The sequence below is a fragment of the Saccoglossus kowalevskii genome, chromosome 5, assembly GCF_978046115.1.
Source record: "Saccoglossus kowalevskii chromosome 5, keSacKowa6.1, whole genome shotgun sequence".
Lineage (NCBI taxonomy): Eukaryota > Metazoa > Hemichordata > Enteropneusta > Harrimaniidae > Saccoglossus > Saccoglossus kowalevskii.
The window spans coordinates 13,438,652-13,462,444 of NC_140645.1; the positions used below are offsets into that span (position 1 = coordinate 13,438,652).

The window sequence follows — 23,793 nt, forward strand, 5'->3', positions numbered from 1 at the left end:
CCACCGTATTAAAGGCTCTTGGTTTTCGCAAAAATTACTTTCGCGATTCTAAGGATTCAAACACAATATAACCATCCCTGAAAAATGTTGATTTTATGCGGATTACGTTGATACACAATGATTGTTTGAAACCTATATGAACTGACAGGTTGCTTGAGCTTTAGTCAAACTTTAGTTAAACTTCATATTAAAATGTATTGGTACGGAATCATTCTACTTCAAAATGCGTGCACTTATTTAACAATTTATATATCAACAGTTTTTCTTACAAATTTGATATTCAAATGTGATTGTGGCCCTCTGTAGTTTAGATCAGTTTCTTTATTTCTGTTTCATTTGTGTCGCAGAGGTCGCTATTACAAAAATCGTGGTTACTGATTGGGGTGTTCGGTATGTATTCAAAGTAGTCTATTGACAGTTTCCTGGTGTATTATGTAGCATCAAAATATTCATATAACTTGTTTTTAAAACCCACTTGTTGTGCGGCTCTTATTTTTGGTGGGATAGCCACTGTATGGTTTTGGAAACTGATATGTGTCATTATGTGCAAACAATTGTGGTTACATTGTTCCTAGGTATGAATATGCGAATTGATTTTTTTCTCTGTTCACGTCGTGCCTGACGAAATGCATAAAACTAATAGTATTTCGGGGATCTCGGTAAAAGATGTTACATATGTGACTCTAATGTTAAACTTCTGCTTTATTAAATAATTTTGGAATTGATTTTAAGTGTTTTTTGTCTGTTTATTATGTATACAGTGCACCGAAGAGAGGTTAAAGCGGGAGGGTCACCTGCGCGCGCACGGAAATTGAGTCCCAAGCGACGTTAACAACACACGCTAAAAACGCAAAGGCTCATGGGTAGACGTTTGTTTGTAAACAATGACATGCTATGGCCATCTGACGCATGCTCAGTTGAGAACTCCCACGCTGTAAATCGAATTACATAGATTTCATGTTTTGAAATATGGTAGGCCTTATGCAATATACAGTTTTAGCTGCATTGAACAACATTTTTCATGTCTAACATATCTGATATATGGGATATGTCACATATTTATCATATTTTGAAGTTACATATTTTATTTTTATAAATGAAGAATTAACATATTAACCTGCGAAGACACGAAATTTACCGAATAGACCCGTGTAACAATTTCATGTTTTGGCATATCAAAAGATTTTGGGGTTGAATGAGGGAAGTGGGTTATTTCAAAAATGCATGTTATATAGGCGTTTGGGGTTATCTGTTTAAGGCCTTGTGTTTTAACAAATTATTTCAAAACACCTTCCGTAAATAGAAAGTACCTTTTTAAGCCATCACAACAATTAATCCGTAATGGGTGAAATTTCCCAAACAAAACAAATTTAAAAATAATATGACAATTCAAAATATATATGTTTATTGCAAGAAAAAATTGATTACTTGAGAATTTAATGTACTTGAAAATCAAACAGATGTCAATTAAATTCCAGATGTTCAGAATTACAATACTATAAATAACCCCCTAAATTACCTTCGCTTAGGTCCTCTAATACATCCACTATTTGTTGCCAATCCTTTTCTTTGTCTTTATGGTCTTCCTGGAGCTTTCGTTGTTGTTCAAACATCTCATCAATTCTGGCCTTTGTAGCTGCTTCCAATCCCAAAGACAGCGCCGAAGCAAGGCCATCCAGTCGCTTATTGAAGTTATCAAACTCGTCCTTATAGTCTCCTCGTTTCCAAAGCTTAATGACGGCGTGGGCTTTCTTGAATTCAAGAAGAAACTCTTTCGCTTCTTGCAGGCATGTGTCGAGCTTGATCAGGGCATCTTCATAAGTTGCAGAATCTGTGTCATTCAAATCCCGAATGCATTTGAGAGGATCAACCAGACATTGTACACGAATCGAGAACCGTAAACTACGCTCTTTGTTTGCCTTCACTTCTTGAGCAATAGCGTAAATATCGCGAGCAACTTGCAAAACTTGCAGCGCAGTGTCCGCCATATTGTTGCTACATGCCTGAATGACTATAGTTACACCACAACAAGCAAACACTGCCTATAACTTTTCCGTCAATTGGAATGTTCCATTAACTGAGATCCATGTGGGTGTGCCAGATTCACACTCAGTGGTTTTATCATGGGATTTGTTCGAATCGAATTTTAAAACGACTTGGACTTCTTTTATCTACCATGGTTGCCTGACCGTCTTAGAAAGCTTGTCATCAATGGCACAGTCCCTCTCTCCCTCCTAAGTTAATGCTTCCGGTCCCTATTAGATGTGGTATGTTCCTTTACTGAGAAAAATGTTTCCAGGAAGTAATGCTGCACACATTGTATTTCAAATCTAAGTATAAAGGTCGTGTCATTGTATAACCTGCTTAAGGTGTAACATGGTTTTAGTAACTTTTCAGACCAACTAGGTTTTTAAGGGTTTATTTCCCCTTATACATTTGTGATTACTGTGATGTTACCCAGTAAAAATGTCTTGGCAGACGGGTGATTGAACGTCATTACAAATCTGTCGGCGTCACAATTTTATAAGGGTTTAAATTCTTTCACGTATTGCTGGGGCATTATAATGTAATGTAAAATGTAGTTGCTTCACACCACATTTATGACATAAAACTTATGACATATAAACCTGTCCAAGTTTTATTTTTACGAGCAAACTCAAAGTACACCTGCTTAACAATAATTGTTTTAGTGTGGGAAATACAGTACAGGTTACAGGTCGTTTTTTACCGCCATAAGGAGTCACTTTAATCGATATCAAAGGCATTCAAAAAACTTAAATAGTCAGACCGGTCAGTGATAGCATAGTGGTTGTTGCAGCAGACTCATGATTCGCACACCCAATTTCAAGCTCAACAGGTGCTTGTGTTGGACTGAGCCTGGTTGACGCGAGGATAGCGCATTAAATTGCCATTTGATAGAGAGATGGCGGCACAGAACTGTAATGTAGTCCAGGACATGCATATGGCTTCTATGGCAAAAATACACAATGTGTCAGCACTAGAACTTGCAACATGCACATACAAAAAAATCAGGAGAGACAACAGGGACACTTAATGAATTGTCGCCGAGAACAAAAACATTTAAAAAAGAAAATAACTTAAATAGTAAGTGGCTGGAGTTTAAAATGACTCTGGATTAGCCGAGGTATATCCTATATTTGGATTTTTAAATTCGTTATATGCTGTATGTGTTATAATACATGAAATAAAATATTGCGTACTACAATTACAAGTGGTGAAATTTTGTGGGAAGTGGTTATGAGAGATGTTGGTTAGATGTTGTGCATGTTGGATGTCTACTCGATCAGACACCCTCTAAATTCCGCCAATCGGAATGTTCCATCAACTGAGATGTGTGCGTATGTCCGATTCACACAAAAACGTCAGAATTACCATGTTTTGGATTGTTTTATTCATATTTCATTGTTAATCGCATCTTTATCATTTTGAATTATACTCTTTCTATAAGTGAAGTTTGTATGATGCACTCTGAATAAAACTATAAACTTAGAACATTTTATAATTCAACCTGGGACGAGTTAACCCTTTATGTGATGTTTCTACTATCCTGTATTGGTTACATAGAAGAGCTGGGGCATAGAGAGATTCAAAAGACCAGTTTCTGTAATACCCCGAGGCGCACTTGTATAATCTGACTGAGCTATGTAAGAGAGGCATATGCATGATCTTTGCTACTGTAGGTGGTGCGTCTGAACAGTTTAGCAGCAGTATTCGTGAATGATCCACTATCAGCGACAGCAGTAATGTCCTACCTTAATGGGTTGCTGTATCGGTCTAACTGCTATATGGCGTGTGATATTCCCACTTCACACGTTATTACTTGCAATGTTTGTGTAGATCATTACTCGCATTTGACCTCTCAGTTAAAATGACTGTTTCTAGTTTCATTTTTTCACAATACTTGTACGTCGCGCTCCATAACACATGCGCAGTAATCACCTTAATAAAAACAAATTGTGTGATTAGATTCTGTTCGCAATGATAAAAAACTAATTCAACGGGGATTTGAAGAAGCAGGTATCGTTGCTGCGTTACACCCAGAACGTCGACCTTTTATATTGGGACTCAAAAAATACTAAGTACATACTACTAATTTCCGTAATAATATATCAGTATCACTTTTATTTATTTTATCACATTTATTTATTGTCGTGGAAATAATGACCACAATGAATACGTTTATTTGTTTGTGTTAACTTACTTTTCAATAATGTGTATATATCTTGTCAGTACGTTTACAAAGTGTGTGTGGAGAAAAAGACGTTGTTTGGCCGCCATTTTGAATTTATAATGAAGTCATTAGCAACATCACAAATTAGCGAAACAGTTCTCTCGCTAAATTTGCTAAAAAGACATGCTTGCAAAAAAGACATGTTTTACAGTATTTAAAGTTAGCACATGTGCTTCCATTAAAGCAGATATACCATTTAAAAATATAACTGCAACCAATGATTAGGTTGGTTCTAAGTGACTATGGTTCAACAATTATAAATATTTCTATGAAATAATTATCTTATGACTTGATTTTGTTCATATATCATATATCATGTCAGACAACAACATTATAACACCAGTTGAATGTTCCTAACTCTACTTAGGATATTACAGTGCATATTATTGAGTTGAGGACACGTGACCATATATTGTTTTCTAAACATAAATCATATCACATTGATCTCAACTAAAAAAATATCGGGGTTGCGCATTATCTATGTAACATGTTTCATTAATATCTGTTGAGAAACAAATGAAAATGCTTAAATTTGGCTAATTATTATGGATGTTTATAAACGCAAAACATTAGATTATGTTAGATGATTGCAATGTCTTAGAGTATGTATGTACCTGTCTAAGATTCATTGAAATACGATAAGTACTTGAGATATTGATGGAAAAACTAAAAATATGCACAGATTTTAATGTGAAACTAATAATGGACATTGTCCTAGAGCATCAATGTACTATAACTCAATGATAACTCACCAAGGATAACTGAAATGTAGTGATTATTACTTGAAATATCAGTGGTAAAGCCAAAGAATTACTATTTATGCAAATAACGTAATTGATATACTTAGATATTAAGCCAAAACTTATCAGGTCTGTGCATTGTCCTATGACATTTATGTACAAAGTTTCGCTAACATTCATGGTTAACAACATTGTTCTTTAAATATCTGTCGAACAATCGTTGAACAGCTAATAAACATCCATGGATGTAAACCAAATATATTATCAGCTTCATCAGCGTTAGATCAATTTCCTACTTTTCCATCAAAGTCTGTAATGGCACAATCTGGAGTAACATCTTCTCCTAGTAAGATGTCAACATTATCGGTCAGACAACATCAAAACTGATACCTATAAATGTGTGTTATCAGAAAACAGATAGAAACAGATTAGAACCTTTGACAATAATGAAAATACTTGTAACATGTCCATATTAGTTATTAGTCTAGTATAAAGGTAAACATTTTTTAAATCTAAAATTGACTCAGTTTAACAATGTAACCGTGTTAAGACACGAATGTCAACAAAAATTAAATATGAAAAGCGTACGCTCAATTGACCTACTGTTAGGTCCGTGGTATACCTAACGCTGACACTGCCTTCACTGACGTATGGTACACTCATTAGTACTCTGATTAGCGTCGGTAAACATTTAATATCTTTATCTTGGTCACTATTCCATACTGGTATGTACTGTAATGTACTTGTAGTGTCATATCAACCTTTACTTACCTAATGTCGTCATGGTTATAATTGCTAAGCGTTGGACGACTTGATAGTGGCACTGATAAGAAAACATAACCGTGTTCACATTAAAAATCTCGGCACGTGTCGAAATCTGAAATACCAAAGCTATTAAATAAGTACTACAATTTCGTAATTTCGCACATCTTTTTCTAAACTCAGGTTATGGTTGTAATATTTTCTCAAGATATTCTCAATATTCAACTGCGAAGTTTTTCAAAATGAAAGTGTTGCTGATTAATACTCTCAACTGTGACCTTACTGCATGTGATATTCCCTACGGTGTCTTCCCAACGTATATATTAAACAATGACTTTATACGCGAGAACACAACATGGATACGTCTTACTAATACATCAATATTCAGACGATACGTTTTTGTATTTCTCTTTAATTAATATATAATCACAATAGTGCCTGCTGTTACGATTTAATTTTGAGATAAACGCAACATATAAGAAGCACATACATATATTATTTGCTTGTAAATAATTAGAAGGCAAACGTGTATGCACATAATAATTAATAGTTCGTGTGATTATAACTTGGGTTGCAAGACGATAGTTTTATTGTATCACAATCATTATCCAGTGCTCATAATAGCAAGTTATATCGAATAAACATACTAAACTATTTGAAATCAACCATTCTGCCTCGTATAACTTAATTTTAATTAAAACCACACATCATTACTTGTAAAATGTATTCAATAAAACACGATCTCTGAGATCAAGCACTGCTGTTATGACGTAATTTGGCGAAATGAAATCCACTCATGTTATCTATATTTCGTTTATCTGTGGTCGTTTACTAAAGATGAAAAAAAGGGCTCCCATGTGAAGTAAATTCAATACTATTTGGTGTTTACTGGACAACTAACATACAACTATTATACAATTATTCCAACTAATATTACACTACGTTTTAATCTAGTTGACCAAACTATTATCAGGATACAAATTATGTATACGTGTGCAAACTAATATTCACAGATTACCAATCTAGTAACATGTATTCAACTACGCGCACATAAATACTGTATGATACAATTGTGAAATAAGAAGTTAATTATTATGCAAATTGTTATGCGAATTAGCAACTAAAACGCGGTACATATATACAGATGACATAGATAATTTAGTTTTTGGTGGATAGTAATTGTCTATTATGCATAATAAGGTTTCGTGGTTTAATAAGGTTCTGGTTATGCTTGAACCACTATACTCATTTTAGATATTATACAGTCTTAGGTAATTCACACACCTGCTGAGTTTCGGGTTCAACCTTTGAAATGGTATGAAGCCGTTCGTGTAGATCATAACATTAACTCATAACTCAAGTTTAGATTCCAATGCACCCAACTTATAATTATAAACACATGTATAAAACCCATCAAATGCACCAGAATATTGAACATTGGTGTACACCTAGTCACGATGTTTGTAAGGTCAATGACCCGAAACACTTTTTAAAATGATTATTAACATAGTATTAATCTATTGTGTGTTAGTGATTATATGGATTTATTTAATTAATTGTTAGGCGGAAGTACATGATCCATACACCATTAAGTTATTTTTAGTGTTTATTTTAAATTCCTTGTGTTCAGTTTCATAACAGTGGACCAATAAATAAACTGTAATGCGAACATCTTACAAATAATTCTACTATTCTTAGAGCTTCTAATTCATGTCGCCTGTCATCCGATCACATAAACCATAGTGTTGACGTTGTTAGACCAATAGATTTTGATGTACTACTAAGGGAATATGTTACTCAGTATTGTGTCATCACAGACATTAGTAGAACAACTGGGAAGTGGTCTAAAGTGAACGAAGCTAATGATATATTCACTTTACTCAGTTCTATGTCATGGATACGACTCTACAAAACACTCTGACCGGAGTGTGGATACGACTGATCTAAGTCACTATGATTTAAAGATACCCAATGTAGATATCAACGATGAAGGATGTTATTTTTGTGGGATTGAAACTGCAGACTCTAACATTATGTCAAACACATCTAAGAGTTACAGGTATGGCGAGCTCATTACCAATAAGTAGCGCCCACTAGTGACGGAAAGGTTATGAGACTTTAAAATGACGTAGACTGGTGAGATTAAAGTCGTTAACGTCTGTTTGTTTGTTAATGTCAAATCTCTACTGTCAACTGTCACAAAATGATATTGAATTATTTAGTTAAAACTGTTTCTGGAAAATGAATGTAGGTATTTAAAGACAACTCTAAACATTGGTTTCCATAACAACAAGCTTAAATTTATAAAATGCGTGGTATGGTTCTAAAATCTTATTTACTTGAGAAGTGATCTTGGCGGTGGCTCAAACTTTATATGTGGTCGGGAGCATCAGCTGTTCACTTCACTGAAGGACGGGTACATTGTACGACCTTGAGAGTAGTCACGTGGTGTGTGAGATCAAGAACCCGGAACAAGAAACAATCTTGCTGAAATGACTTTCAACAAAGTGTTATTCTGCTGTGCGTCAGTAATTATGTTGACAAAGTTAGGTGAGTATGTATTCCTAAATAGTTTCCGAAAATTTTACCTAAGCTAATCAGAGTACCGTACGTCAGTGTAGATTGTGTCAGCGTTAGTTGTACCTCAGACTAATATAGAATTATTAGTCGGAGGTTGTACCACGAGCCACCATCGGGCGTACACTTTTTATATTTAATACCGCATTGTTGTTGCTGACAGCCGAGGATAAATAATCTTTACACCGTTACAACTGAGTAATTTTTTAGTTTTTAGATTAAAAAATAATTTCCTTGATATTATTAGACAATAAGAAACAAGGACGCGTTTCCATTATTGTCAAAGTTTCTAATGTATATTTTCTGTTTTCTGATAACACATATTTATAGGTCACAGTTTTGATGCTGATGGACCACTAGATGCAGACACCCTACTAGGAGAAGATGCTACTCTGGATTGTGTCATCACAGACTTTGCTGGTTACACTGGAAAGTGGTCTAAAGTTGGTGACGCTGATATGATATTTGGTTTACTCGGTAATATTGCATATCAAAGTACTGGATACGACTCTACACAACATTCCGGCTGGAGGGTGGATACTACTGATACAAACCACTATGATTTAAAGATACCCAACGTAGATATCAACGATGAAGGATGTTATTTTTGTGGGATTTCAACTGCAGACTCTAACAGTATGTCAAACACATGTGGATATCTGAGAGTTATAGGTATGACGTACACATTACCAACATGTAGCGCCCTCTAGGGACAGAATGCTCATATTGCCAAGGAAAGGAGCTCGTTCATTGCGACAAACTCGTAGCTGTGTAGTCCATCGTTTGTCAGTTACGATATAGGAAATCTCTGAAATCATTATATTCCGTGGGCAGATTGCGTACCGATGATACAATTTGATGCACTAATACTTCATATATCATCGGTGTTCAATTAAACTTTGCAGATAGATGCTCTGATTAAATGAAACGACATCATAAGTTTTTGTTGAAAATCTGAACATATTCCTTTCCAAAATGTGCATAATAATAAGACAATTTTATTATAAAATATCTGTTATTATTATCTACTTTTCTACTGCGAATCTGATTTATTTCCCCTTCGTTCATTTCAAACAGTGGAGCGATATCACAAGACTAGCAGTTCCTATATTTATTAAATGCCTTACCGCATTGCTTCGTGATAACTTAAGCACACTGGATTTCTAAGATATCTTTGATTTATTGATAACAATAGTTGATAACTAATGAGTTGCTAATTTGCATAACAATGTACCTGTTTTGATCCAATGGTCTAAATCTGTGTATCTACTTGATGTTAGTGCAGATAAAGTAACCAATTTGTATAATAATTAACCGCATCTTTCATAATCTATATCATACTATAACAGAATTTATGTGCGTGAATATCCGATACTAGTTTTGAATACGCTGTGAATATTAATTTGTATATTAATTCATAATTATAAAAGTTTGGTCAAATACGATAAAAACACAGTGTATTTATTACTTTGAATACTTGTTTAATAGATGTATGCTAGATGTTTGTTAAACATTAAATAGTATTGAATAAACGTAAGCATTCTTCACCATATCTAGTTTATTGGTGAACGACAACAGATCGAATCAAAGTAATAGTGACGTTATGAGTCTTCATTTCGTGCTCTATGTCCAGGAGCGTGTCTTATTGCAAAACATTTTACCAAGACGATTCGTGTGTTTAATTAAAAGACAGTATTAACAGGCCCTATTGTTGTAGCATGTTTTATTCGATAACATTTGTTAGTAAGCGCACTGGCTTGAAAATTCTAAAACTATATTTTTGCAAATATAGACATATGCATGTGTGTTCTCACGTATGTAGAAAGTCAGTGTTTTATACATAAGTTGGGTAGACACTTATGCAAATTTACTAAATTACGGTAGTATTTTTATTAGATTTGTTGTGATTTCGACACATGTTGAGATCTTTAATGTGAGCGCAGTTATATTTCTTTTAGTACCACTATCAAGTCGACCAGTGCTTAGCAACTATAACCATGGTGACACAGTAGTGGTGACTAGAAATGTCATGGCCACGTTTATCTGCACTACTTCTGGAACTAAACCATCAGCGACTATAGAATGGTATATTGGTAGTACACAGATAACAAATGATATAACAACAAGTGATACACAGAGTAATGGTTTATATGACACTACAAGTACATTACAGTACATACCAGTATGGAATAGTGACCAAGATAAAGATAGTAAATGTGAAGCCTATGTATTTACCACACATACACACTACAGTACATATGTGACATTGGATGTATTAGGTAAGTAATGGTTTATATGACACTACAAGTACATTACAGTACATACCAGTATGGAACATTGACCAAGATAAAGATATTATATGTGAAGCATATGTATCTACCATATATACACACTACAGTACATATGTGACATTGGATGTATTAGGTAAGTAATAGTTTATATAACACTACAAGTACATTACAGTACATACCAATATGGAATAGTAACCAAGATAAGGATATTAAATGTGAAGCCTATGTATTTACTACACATACACACTACAGTACATATGTGACATTGGATGTATTAGGTAAGTAATGGTTTATACGACACTACAAGTACATTACTGTACATACCAGTATGGAATAATGACCAAGATAAAGATATTAAATGTGAAGCCTATGTATTTACCACACATACACACTACAGTACATATGTGACATTGGGTGTATCAGGTAAGTAATGGTTTATATGACACTACAAGTACATTACAGTACATACCAGTATGGAATAGTGACCAAGATAAAGATATTAAATGTGAAGCCTATGTATTTACTACACATACACACTACAGTACATATGTGACATTGAATTTATTAGGTAAGTAATGGTTTATATAACACTACAAGTACATTACAGTACATACCAGTATGGAATAGTGACCAAGATAAAGATATTAAATGTGAAGCCTATGTATTTACTACACATACACACTACAGTACATATGTGACATTGGGTGTATCAGGTAAGTAATGGTTTATATGACACTACAAGTACATTACAGTACATACCAGTATGGAATAGTGACCAAGATAACGATATTAAATGTGAAGCATATATATTTACCACACATACACACTACAGTACATATGTGACATTGAATGTATTAGGTAAGTAATGGTTTATACGACACTACAAGTACATTACAGTACATACCAATATGGAATAATGACCAAGATAAAGATATTAAATGTGAAGCCTATGTATTTACCACACATACACACTACAGTACATATGTGACATTGAATGTTCTAGGTAAGTAATGGTTTATATGACACTACAAGTACATTACAGTACATACCAATATGGAATAGTGACCAAGATAAAGATATTAAATGTGAAGCATATGTATTTACCACACATACTCACTACAGTACATATGTGACATTGAATGTTCTAGGTAAGTAATGGTTTATATGACACTACAAGTACATTACAGTACATACCAATATGGAATAGTGACCAAGATAAAGATATTATATGTGAAGCATATGTATTTACCACACATACTCACTACAGTACATATGTGACATTGAATGTTCTAAGTAAGTAATGGTTTATATGACACTACAAGTACATTACAGTACATACCAGTATGGAATAGAGATTAAGCCCTCATTTTTCAAAGCACGTATAAAACACCAGTTGTAACAAAGTAAATATAAGATTATCAAACCTGTTTCAGTTACGCCATCGGCGCCAGTGATAGATGGATATAACAATAACGATAACTTTCCTGTGAATGTTGGAATGTCTTCTACCCTGACTTGTACAGCTACGGCAAAACCTGCACCTACTATAGAGTTGTATTTTGGCAATACACTACAACCAACTACTATGACGTCACCTACTCATAATTCAGAGGACAGTGAATTATTTGATGTATCCAGTACACTCACATTTACACCACAGTGGAGTAACCATCTACAATACGTCAAATGTAAAGCTGATAACGATGCTATTGGAAATGCTGTAATAACGAAGGTTAAATTGGATGTAAATGGTGAGTGACGTTCATCATTTTAATAGCGACATTACAGAACGTTATCTCAATCGCGTACTAATATCTCCTGTTTATAGATCATACGTCACAATCTATCATTTATTATTGTAGATTTCAATATCACTATATGAGGTTTTTGTGTGTGAATGTCCTGAATATAATTGATATGTTGATTAAATGAATACAATAATACACTGCCATACCATTGTTTAAATTCTTGTTTATATGATATATATAGTGGCTGTAAACACGGTTATGATATCCAATGGTGCAAATATGGGCGGATATACGTCAGGTGATGACGTCATAGTTACAGATGGTATATCACATATATTGACGTGTGAAACCATTGGATCCAAACCTGCTGCTAATATAGACTGGGGCACTCAGAATATACCAGTTGTACAGTGATTACACTCTGACAGTCCAAACAGTGAAGATAATAGATTATTTGATACAACATCTACTATAGAATTTACACCATTGTGGTCATATCATAGTAAAACTATTACATGTGAAGGAAGTAATTCAGCAAATATACAACCAGTTATCACAAATATTAAACTAGATGTACAAGGTAAGTAAACAATAATATAATATAGTGTAGATAATAGATTATTTGATACAACATCTACTATAGAATTTACACCATTGTGGTCATATCATAGTAAAACTATTACATGTGAAGGAAGTAATTCAGCAAATATACAACCAGTTATCACAAATATTAAACTAGATGTGCAAGGTAATATAATATAGCGTAGCTAATAGGCTACGTGTTGCCAAAATACGCTACGCAGTACAGTTCCGATGGTGGTGGTCACTAATATTGATAATAAAACGTTGAATGATTACAAATTGTGAAACATATCAAATTGTCACAATTTGTACGATTATTAAATTAATAATTGAAGGGTAGAGTCGAGTGCATAATACATTGAGAATGCGTTCTGAATATATTAATTACCTTGATGATACAGATTGAATTTGGTATACAACGTAGATAAAATATATAATAAATTATTTTATTTATTGTAATTTAGTAACAGTTTATTCTATGCTATATCTGTTGCTGTTGTTATTTAGTGCCTCCTAGTAGTGTGGAAATACTAGGTAGTTCGCCTGCTGGAATTGTCATAGTTATTGCTTATCAAACAACGATTATGACGTGTGTTGCTATGGGAGCAAGGCCATCTGCTGAAATAGACTGGACAACTGACAGCACTAGTTTGAGTGATAATGAGATAATATCAGATAACGCGGATAATAGTTATCTTAAAGATACCACAAGTACCATGATATTCACACCAAATTATCTAGACCATCAGAATACAACATTAACATGTGAAGCCATCAGTAATGCAACTGTTGCTAAGAGACAAACTATTGTAGAAGACGTTACATTAGATGTATGGGGTAAGAGTGTAATTAACATGTAATATATTTAAGGTGCAGGTTCGTGGGCACTTTGGAGTGACATTCTTTTTTTTTGCTTTTTATTATCCAAACAGTCTTGGCAATAGACTGTTAAAATTGTGTAGAATTGTGAATAGTGGAACATACTCAAAAAACGATTTTAAAATACAGATAACAGGTGCAAACATTCACTCTTTTGATTGCTTAGCAAGATTTAGCAAGGCTGTACATAAATAATAAAAAAGAAACATGGTGAAACAAAACGATAATACATTTAAATTTGGATCTATTACAGCCACTTTAATTATGAGCATTAGCAAACTTCTTACTGAGTGAATTGTTTTGAAAATTAGTAATTATCTCAGCTTTCTTTAGTGCACATCCCAGAAAATAGCTCCTAGACGCTTTGACCTTTTATTTCGAAATTTTCATAAATGATTGAGAATGTGTTTATCTTCAAAACGCCGTCGGGTATTGTTTTTGGTTGAACAGTGTTACAACAATCGTACAGACAACTAGCCAGGGTGTTAATTTATGCATAAACTTGAAGTAGTGAAATTTGAGTTGCTGCCCTGCAAAATTGACAACTGGTAGACAGTTTTCAAGACGGCACTTTCTTCATAATTAAGCAATTTTGACCGGAAACAGAAGCATGGTTTGGAGCTATTTTTTTTAAATCACTTTTGACCAAAATAGCCCATTTTTTGCATATTTCAAACTACAGTGATCATACAAAAAATACTAACAAAATTTTAAAATTCATACAAAAAGCTTTCCGAAAATATATCGATTTGTGGACAAGAAAGGTCATCTTGGTTTCCTAATTAACTAATTAAAGTACCTGTCAGGTAAACTGCATCTCTACCTTAATTGAAATATAATTAATTAAGTTTGCTAATTACTTAATGATTGAAAACATGACAAATCGACGGAAGGGTAATTATAACGAAAATGTACTAACGAATAAAAAACGGTAGTTCATCTTTTCCCTCTACAGAACCCCCAGACTCATTATATTTTGAAAATTACCTTGACAACAGTGATGTTACCATAGTAGCCGGGGTTCCGTTTCTACTGACCTGTAGAACTACCAATGCGCATCCTGCTGCCAATTTGTACTGGTATAAAGATGATGATGAAATAACCAATGACGTCATTAGTAGAGTATTATGGGATATCGACGGTAAACAAGATACAATCAGCCAACTATCGTTGACAACAAAAGGGGAAGATTTTGGAAAGCAGATAAAGTGCAAAACTGACCATGGTGCTCTAAGCACTCCATGGAGCATTGCAATTAATATGGTTGCGCAATGTGAGTACCTATGTAAGTTTGTTATATCAACATTGGTCCGATCTTTCACGACATTGCTTAGGTATGTTTTTGTCTTCCAAAACTTTGTATAACTCAGACAAAAAATTATGTAATCTATGTAAGAATAAAGTACTCATTGACATGAAACATGTTTATTTACACTTGTTAAATCACAGATTTGCCAGTTGTTATTGGCGGCAGTCGATACTTCGGTGAAGTAAGTAGTTCAGTATCGATGATGGTAGTTGTGGATGCCAACCCGTTACCAGTAATCTTTGGTAATTGGACCAATGAACATTTACATTTAGACAATAAAAACGATACGTCATCCACCAGTACGGTTACAATAGACGCTGTCACTGAAAAACACTTTGGTATATATAATATCACTGCATTTAATGACGTAGGATGGGTTATACTTCAAGTCGAGTTGATTCCATCTGGTAAGTTGAAACTTTTAAAACAGTTTAAAACAAGAATAATATGGAAGAATATTTATTTTATTATACTTCTAATGGGTATTGCATATATATGGTCAATTCATTTCTCTGAGACTGAGACAATGTTAATAAATGCCGCTGTAATCATTTATGTCATGTCATTTATGTACATAACTGTATATAGCCCTCCAGGCAATAACCAATGGATGGATTTTTATTTCATTCACCTTAAAATAATTAACAATAATAATTCAGATAAACGTTCACTAAGGTTACCCTATGCAGTTCAGAACCTGAACTCGAACCATGCAATGCAGTGTCGAATATTGTTTCGGGAAATGCAGTTCAATACAAATATTTCTGTGTGCTTCACTTACTATAGTGAATATTGGTCTTGACGTCAGTTCTGTCTTAATTAAATGAGCAGAACTGTGTGATTAATTGATGAATACAACGTGCAGTTTTTGTCAAGTTAAAATACCTATACTTACTTCTATTGCAGATCCTGGCATAAAACCATCAAATTTGCATATATAATTGCATTTTCTGTTAAAAGCTTTAACAGTATCTCTGACATGGAGTAATTAATTTTAACATAACGCTATTAAATATATTTGATTTGCTTGTATATGATACTTACATGTGTATGTTTGTCATATTTAGTTCGTGATACTCCATGTTCGTGCAGTGTTGGTATCATTGTAGCTGTACTTGTATCTATACTTGGATGTGGTGTACCTGCCATCGTTGTTATAATAACGTTGTATAGTCGTCTAAAGAAGCAACAATCAATACTGGTATAATTTGTCAAACATGTTCTGACTATCGTTACAGTGCGCATCATTAAACAATCCCAGATTCAATTGGCAGTTCAAAATAGCAACAGAGTATCACACTCTGTAGAAATAATTTCATAGTGAAATAATTTTATTTTTATTTATAAAAATGTAATACAATTTTATAAAGCTATATGTTATGACGTAATTTCCAGAACCAAAACAAGATGAATGTTATACAACATTATCTCACGTAACCAAGGAAAGGGAACATGCATATGAACAACCATTACCCATGACGAGTAAGGTGAGCACAAATGATAAGTAAACTGTGACGTCACGTTCGTCGTTTCATTTGACTGAAACGGATTATTTGTTTAGAGGGCTAAGATAACATTTATTCAGAGTTGGATTGTATTCATTCGCTAGGTCGGGAAAGTGGTCACTTTTTCTACTTGTCAAACTCTTCTATGGAGGCATTTTTGCATTTGATTACAGAACATTTTATTAATTTTTCATCATTTAAATTGAATTTTTTTCATTTTCTAAAAAGATTATAGTGAATTTCATTTGGATATTGTCCCGTATATGTTGTACAATCCTTTACATCTACCGTACATACAACGGGAATTCAAGACCCCCCAGAAGGTAATATTTTTAACGTTTAATCTTATCACCTCAGACTGTGGACGATGACAGTCATTATGCATCGCTTTCTCCAGCTACCAGAGAAAAAGAACCGACTTATGAAACACCGACACCAAAGACAACAAAGGTGATACTTGTAGTGTAATGTACTACATAGTTAATGTATTTCAAACAAACAATCCCACAACCTTGCGATAATGTACTCCAATATTAATACCACGTGACACAAGCATGTTTATCGATTATATAACAAAGCCATTTTTCACAATATTTTGTCTATAATGAAAACAAATTATTTTATTAATTCGAATTAACATTTTTTTACCGTTTTTTTTTATTTCAGGAGATCTAGTTCATCGTCGGAGAACATACATACGTATTTAGCATTCAGGTTATTCTTGAAGTGGACAATTTGAGTGTATGTTCGTTATACTGATGTCGGACTGATCGCGTAACAACAATTTATTATAATTTATTTTATATAAAAATTAACTATTTAATTATTAACGTATAAGCTTAGGACGGTTTATTGTTTGAGTAACAAAAGAAAACAACGTATATTATGTCAAATTATGAATGTCGTGACAACCATTTTGACATTGGTGAAATTTGATAAAAGTTATCTGGTCCTAAAACGTCAATCCATCAAGATGTGTGTATGTCGTAAATTACCTGGATATCTTTTTCCAATTAGATTTTGATATATTTTGCAAATGAGCAATCTGATGTATTATCTGTTTATTATGCATATGCAATAAAATATCCCCATTCTTGTGTAGTTGTCTACTGTAACTCGTACAAACAATGTCATGTACATTCTTTTCAAATGTTTTATACTTTCATACATGAACAAAACATGTGTAATTAGGAGTTCAAATTTCTTCTCCGGTTATCAGCGAGCTGTCTTTTAATATTTATATCTAATTTCCTCCAAATTAGAAAAAAATAAGAATAAACAAAATAATAGATTTTTAGTTTTTAGAAGCGATGACTTAAAGTATGTGGATCAATGTTTTGGAGACTGAATTGAAAATTTGTGTGAATCGTAGTTTACGAACGTGTTCACTATAAACTGCAAATGATGTCATAGTGTGTACTGAATACCTGAATATCGTGGCAACACTACTTTACTCGTTAATACAACAATGTATTTGGTTAAGGAAAGACAGTTTAAGCAAAGAAGAGCCCCAATTTGAACCCAACTCATTCGGTGTAGTAGCTCGCCCCGAAATACATCCAACGACTGTTTCGCCTGATTCCAAGCGAAGACTTCCCGTGAAGCCATGAAGATTTCCTAACCAGAAATGAAAATCGAGTAGACAACTTGTCAACTTAAAACTCGTGATATGATTCTCTAACTCCTCTCTCCAATTCTCTTCAGAATTGATCCTAGAGATCAGTCTAAAATTTGTAACTACACGTGGTCAGGGGCACTTATTGTAATGCACGTAATCCTGGGTCAACAAGGTCACAGTGCATAACATACACCTGTGTGCATTATATGACGTTGAAAGTAATCACGTGACAAGCATGGTTATGAACCCGGAACATGATACACTCTTGCCGAAATGACTAACCAAACAGTTCTCATAGAATGAGTATTATAAATTGATCAGAGTAAATCAGGTTGATTTGCATCATGTTTAAAACTGCACCACACGTGCAGTGGGTTGAGTTGAGTGGGTCAGTATTACGTGTTTTCGTACCTTGATTATTTGCTAGCATTACCAATGATATAAAGTAATAGTTAAAAATAGAAAATACCTGATTTTGTTTTATTTCATGAGATGTAAATCTCCAGAATACAACAGCGTATAAACATGTGTTTAGCACTTGGACACAAAATGATTCAAGTACCCCTAAGTTGTATGTTCCCATGGATTTGTAAATAGAGTACACTTGTTTAATTAGTGATTACTTTAAGGTTAATACATAACAATAATTTACAACTTTGTTAATTTAATTTTTATGTGACTTGAGCAAAAGGTTCATGATATCAGATAAGCAAAGCACTGCTTAAATTAGAGATGCAGTTTACCAGACAGGTATTTTAATTAGTTAATTAGAAAACCAAGATGACCTCCCTTATCCATAAAACTATATATTATCGGAAAGCTTATTGAATTTAAAATTTTGTTAGTATTTTTTTCATGGACACTGTAGTTTGAAATATGCACAAAAATGTGCTTTTTTGGTTAAAAGTGATTTTAAAAAAATAGCCTTTAAACCATGCTTCTGTTTCCTGTCACAATTGGTTTATGGGTACATCTGTTTACTATAAAGAAAGTGCCGTCTTGAAAACTGTCTACCAGTTGTCAATTTCGCAGGGCAGCAGCTCAAATTTTACTACCTAAAGTTTATGCATAAATTAACACCCAGGCTAGTTGTCTGTACGATTGTTGTAAGACTGTTCAACCAAAAACACAAAAACAATGCCCCGACGGCGTTTTGAAGATAAACACATTGTCAATTATTTGTGACAATTTAAAAACAAAAGGTCAAAGGTGTCTAGAAGCTATTTTTTAAAAAAGTTCTGGGATGTGCACTAAAAAGAAGCTGAGATATTTGCTAATTTGCATAACAATTCACTCAGTAAGAAGTTTGCTAATGCTCATAATTAAATTGGCTGTAACAGTTCCAAATTTAAATGTATTATCGTTTTGTTAAAAGTTAAATATAGTGCATAATATGGAGATCCCGTCATTTCATTTTTTCACCATGTTTTTTTTTATTATTGATGTACAGTCTTGCTAAACATTCAAAAGAGATAATGTTTGCACCTGTTATCTATATTTTAAAATCGTTTTTTGAGTATGTTCCACCATTCACAATTCTACCAAATTTTAACAGTCTATAGCCAAGACTGTTTGGATAATAAAAAGCAAAAAAAAAAAATTCACTCCCAAGTGCCCACGAAGCTGCATCTCTACCTTAATAACAATTGAGAATCTCTTAACGTTGTTATCGTACCGTTGTTATCACTTGTGGTGGATGCGTTGCTCTGCCCACAAACAGTTTTAACATGTTTCTGGTTTATTGCGTATTTATATTATATTTTCACATATAAAGTGCGTGAATAGATTTTTTGTACAGAACAGATTTGACGCATATCCATGAGAAAAACTAATCGACCCACCGAAAATTGTAGCCAACAATTGCTTGAATTCGATAATCTGGGACGACAACATGGTCTTGTTAACAATTGAGGTTTATGGGTTCAAATACGAATTATATTTTATATAAACGTTTGAGGTGTGTACAATGTAGAGTGATATAGTTGGATACATGATGAGAGTTGAACATATATATGCTGCATATCCATTCTGTAATAGTAGGTGGAGTTTGAGCTGACCAATACATGAGTAGTATCCTTGAAAAAATAGTAATAAAGTTCTGTGATTTGAAACCGATATCTGCCCCCCTCCACTAACAGGGAAACTACCAGATCTTCTGAATCATAATTGTATGTGAGAGATGTTTTTTTTTATTTAAACATTACATATGAATTACATGCATGAATTATAACTTAACAACTTAACTTTAATTTCATAACTTTTTCCAGGAAGTTGTGTAGATTATAAACAATAACTTATAAACTTGATTTCCATCATGTGATTTTGGGGTTTGTTCACATTTTGTATATGACCAGGCGCACCAGCTATACATTGCGTTTAAAGACGGGTACATCGGTGTGCATTGTATGACCTTGAAAGTAGTCACGTGATGTATAAGGTCAAGAACCCGGAACATGAAACACTCTTGTTGAAATGACTGTCAACTTAGTACTAGTCTGGTGTTCGTGAGCAATTGTTTGGATTCAATCAGGTGAGAACATCTCCATGTTGTTTGTCTGCTGCTAATGGGAATATACAAATATGATAAAAAACTTGGTTAAACTAAAATTTTGAAAGAACTTCATTAGCAAAATGCCACTATTATATATAAAGCAACAGTATGTAAAAATATTAAAAGACGCTAACAAATTGAAAGCTCGTTGAAACAAAAAAGCTAACTAAAAATGACAATAAAATGTAGAAAAGAATGTTCTCGAATATGGTTTTATATACGTATGATTGGTAATTTTTTACCATTTCAAGTTCAAACACTAATATATGCACATATTACGTAATAACATACTTCTAACGTGTATGAACATACATTGAACTTAAAACAGTTGTTTACAGCACAAAGCATTTCTTACTTCAATCAAAATTAGTACAAACATTGTGACAGAGAAAATCCTAGTTATGAAAGTTAAGTTGTTTATAATACATGCATGAACGTAATACTAATCAACACAACATCCACTGACATGTGGTACACTTTTAAGAGTAATGCAAATCAGCCTGATTTAATCCGATTAATTGCTAATGCTCATTCATCGACAACTGTCATTGGTTACATTTCATGGCGAGCTACTACACAGAATGAGTTGGCAAGTTTCAGTTGGTACTCATCATTGCTAAAACTGACTCTCTCTAATCAAATACAGTATTGCATTAACGAGCAACAAGTAAAGTAGTATTGCCATGATATCCTGATATTCAGTACACACTTTAACATCATTGGTAAATGATGTTAAAAAAACGTAAATTCGTAGACATGGACAAGGTGTAAAATGTAATCCGCTATTTTATTCGTTCGTAATTTGTACAAAGATATTATTTTTTGTAAGCGTATAAAGCATTTTCAACATTAAATTTCGTAATTCGTACGCAATCTCCAATTTTGATTCTTAAACATAAATTATCAAGAATATTATGAAAATGTAAAATGTAATTAGGAATTTGCTTTATCTGTAAAGTGTAAACAACTGTTTTTTACTGTGAATGGAACTTTCCATTTTATTTTCTGTAAAAACGTAAAATGCATTTTTATTTTCTGTAACCTGTACCAGCTACCCCCTTTCCCCCCTCCTTCATGTCATCGCCTCTAAAGTTTAAACTGAAAATTTGTTATTATTTTATTCTCATTATTTCTAATTTGGGGAAAATTAAATATACAGCATGTATATGAACTTTATAATACACGACTACACAGGGAAGAGGATATTTCTTTGCATAATAAATAAGATATCTAAGTACTATACGGTACAGAAAATTCTTGATGGATCAACGTTTAAGGACCAGATAACATTTATAAAATTTCACCAATGTCACGACATTCGTAATTTGACATATTATTCCCTGTTTGTATGTCCAGTGTGTAATGATGTTATGCGATCATGAACTAGATGTTCTGAAATAAAAAAAACGGTAAAGGGAAATGTTAATTCGAATTGATGGCAAATTAAAGTAGTTGTTTTGTTTTCATCATAAACAAAATATTGTAAAAAGTGGCGTTGTTAAATAATCGATGAACATGCACGCATGTGTCACGTGGTATTAATATTGGCTTACATAGTCGCAAGGTTGCTCTACACTACATGTATTACCTTCGTTGTTTTTGATGTCGGTGTTTCATAGGTCGGTTCTTTTTCTCTGGTAGCTGGAGAAAGCGATGTATAATGACCGTCATCCTCCACAGTCTGTGATGATAAGATTAAACGTGGAAATATTACGCTGTAGGGGTTCTTGAACTCCCGTAGCATGTAGGGTAGATATATGGGAATGTATGTACAAAACAAATATCCTAATGAATTTCACTATAATTTTCTTGCAAATGAACAAAATTCAACTTAAATGATGTCAAATTAATAAAATATTCTTTAATCAAATGCAAAAGTGCCTCTATCTGTCAAGTAGACCAAGTGATCACTTTCCCAACCTAGTGGATGGATACAAATCAACACTAAATTAATGTTATGTAAGGCCTCTAAACTAATAATCCGTTTTAGTAAAATGAAACAAACGACAAACGTGACATCATAGTTTACTTATCATTTGTGCTCACCTTACTTGTCATAGGTAATGGTTGTTCATATGTATGTTGCCTTTCCTTGGTTACGTGAGATAATGTTGTATAATCTTCATCTTGTTTTGCGTTCTAGAAAATTACATCATTACATAATGACTTTATGAAAGTGTATTACATTTTCATAAATAAAAATAAAATAATTTCATTATGAACTCATTTATACAGAGTGTGATACGCTGCTATTTTGACGAACTGCCTGTTGAATCGGGGATTGTTTGAGGATACGCATTGTAACAATAGTCAGGAAATGATTCGAAAAACAGAATACTAATTACCAGTGTTGATTGCTGCTTCTTTATACGTCTATACAACGTTACTATAACAACGATGGCAGGTACACCACATCCAAGTATAGATACAAATACTGCTATAATGATACCAACACTGCACGAACATGAAGCAACACGAACTAAATATAACAAACATACACATGTAAGTATCATATACAAGTAAATAAAATATATTTAATAGAGTCATGTTAAATTTAATTATTGCTTGTCGGATATACTATTGGCTCTTTTAACAGAAAATGCAATTATATATGCAAATTTGGTATATTTCACACACTTTTCTCATGGTTTTATCCAGGATCTGCAATACAAATGAATTTAAGTATTTTATTTTGTCAGCAACTGCATCTTTTTCATTAATTAGTTACACAATTTTGCTATGTTAATTAAGACCGAACTGACGTCAAGACCAATATTCAATATAGTAGTGAAGAACACTTAAACATTTGTATTGGACTTCGAACATTTCATAGTTCCCAAAACAATATTCGACACTGCATTGCACGGTGAGTTCAGGTTCTGAAATGCATAAGCTAAAATTAGTGAAAGTTTGTCTGAAATTGATATTGATAATTAATACGTCAAGTCGGGCAAAATTTAAATTCATTGCCCGGAGGAC

The 23,793-nt window shown here is 33.3% G+C and overlaps 3 protein-coding genes across 3 annotated transcripts in view; 1 reads left to right on the forward strand and 2 right to left on the reverse strand.

Moving 5' to 3' along the window:
* The window catches only part of LOC144347721 (mixed lineage kinase domain-like protein), a 35,629-nt gene extending 33,635 nt beyond the window's left edge, over window positions 1–1,994 (reverse strand). The window contains exon 1 of the mRNA XM_085499543.1: window positions 1,520–1,994. Within this exon, the coding sequence (XP_085355669.1) occupies window positions 1,520–1,988 (469 nt within the window). The 5' untranslated portion in view covers window positions 1,989–1,994. The remainder of the gene's footprint in view (window positions 1–1,519) is intronic.
* A 5,746-nt stretch (window positions 1,995–7,740) lies between these two features.
* Window positions 7,741–17,773, forward strand: LOC146745529 (uncharacterized). The gene is made up of 10 exons (XM_085498734.1): window positions 7,741–7,813; window positions 8,662–9,003; window positions 12,056–12,373; window positions 13,460–13,789; window positions 14,787–15,104; window positions 15,281–15,547; window positions 16,208–16,341; window positions 16,536–16,627; window positions 17,003–17,095; window positions 17,312–17,773. Exons 1-8 carry the CDS (start codon window positions 7,741–7,743, stop codon window positions 16,575–16,577), a joined length of 1,824 nt encoding a protein of 607 aa, XP_085354860.1. The 3' UTR covers window positions 16,578–16,627; window positions 17,003–17,095; window positions 17,312–17,773.
* Window positions 17,774–21,582: 3,809 nt separating this feature from the next.
* On the reverse strand, window positions 21,583–23,327 carry LOC146745530 (uncharacterized). Its single transcript, XM_085499545.1, has 4 exons — window positions 23,160–23,327; window positions 22,861–22,953; window positions 22,403–22,495; window positions 21,583–22,206 (listed from the first exon to the last, which is right to left on the reverse strand). Exons 1-4 carry the CDS (start codon window positions 23,325–23,327, stop codon window positions 22,198–22,200), a joined length of 363 nt encoding a protein of 120 aa, XP_085355671.1. The 3' UTR covers window positions 21,583–22,197.
* Window positions 23,328–23,793: the final 466 nt, after the last annotated feature.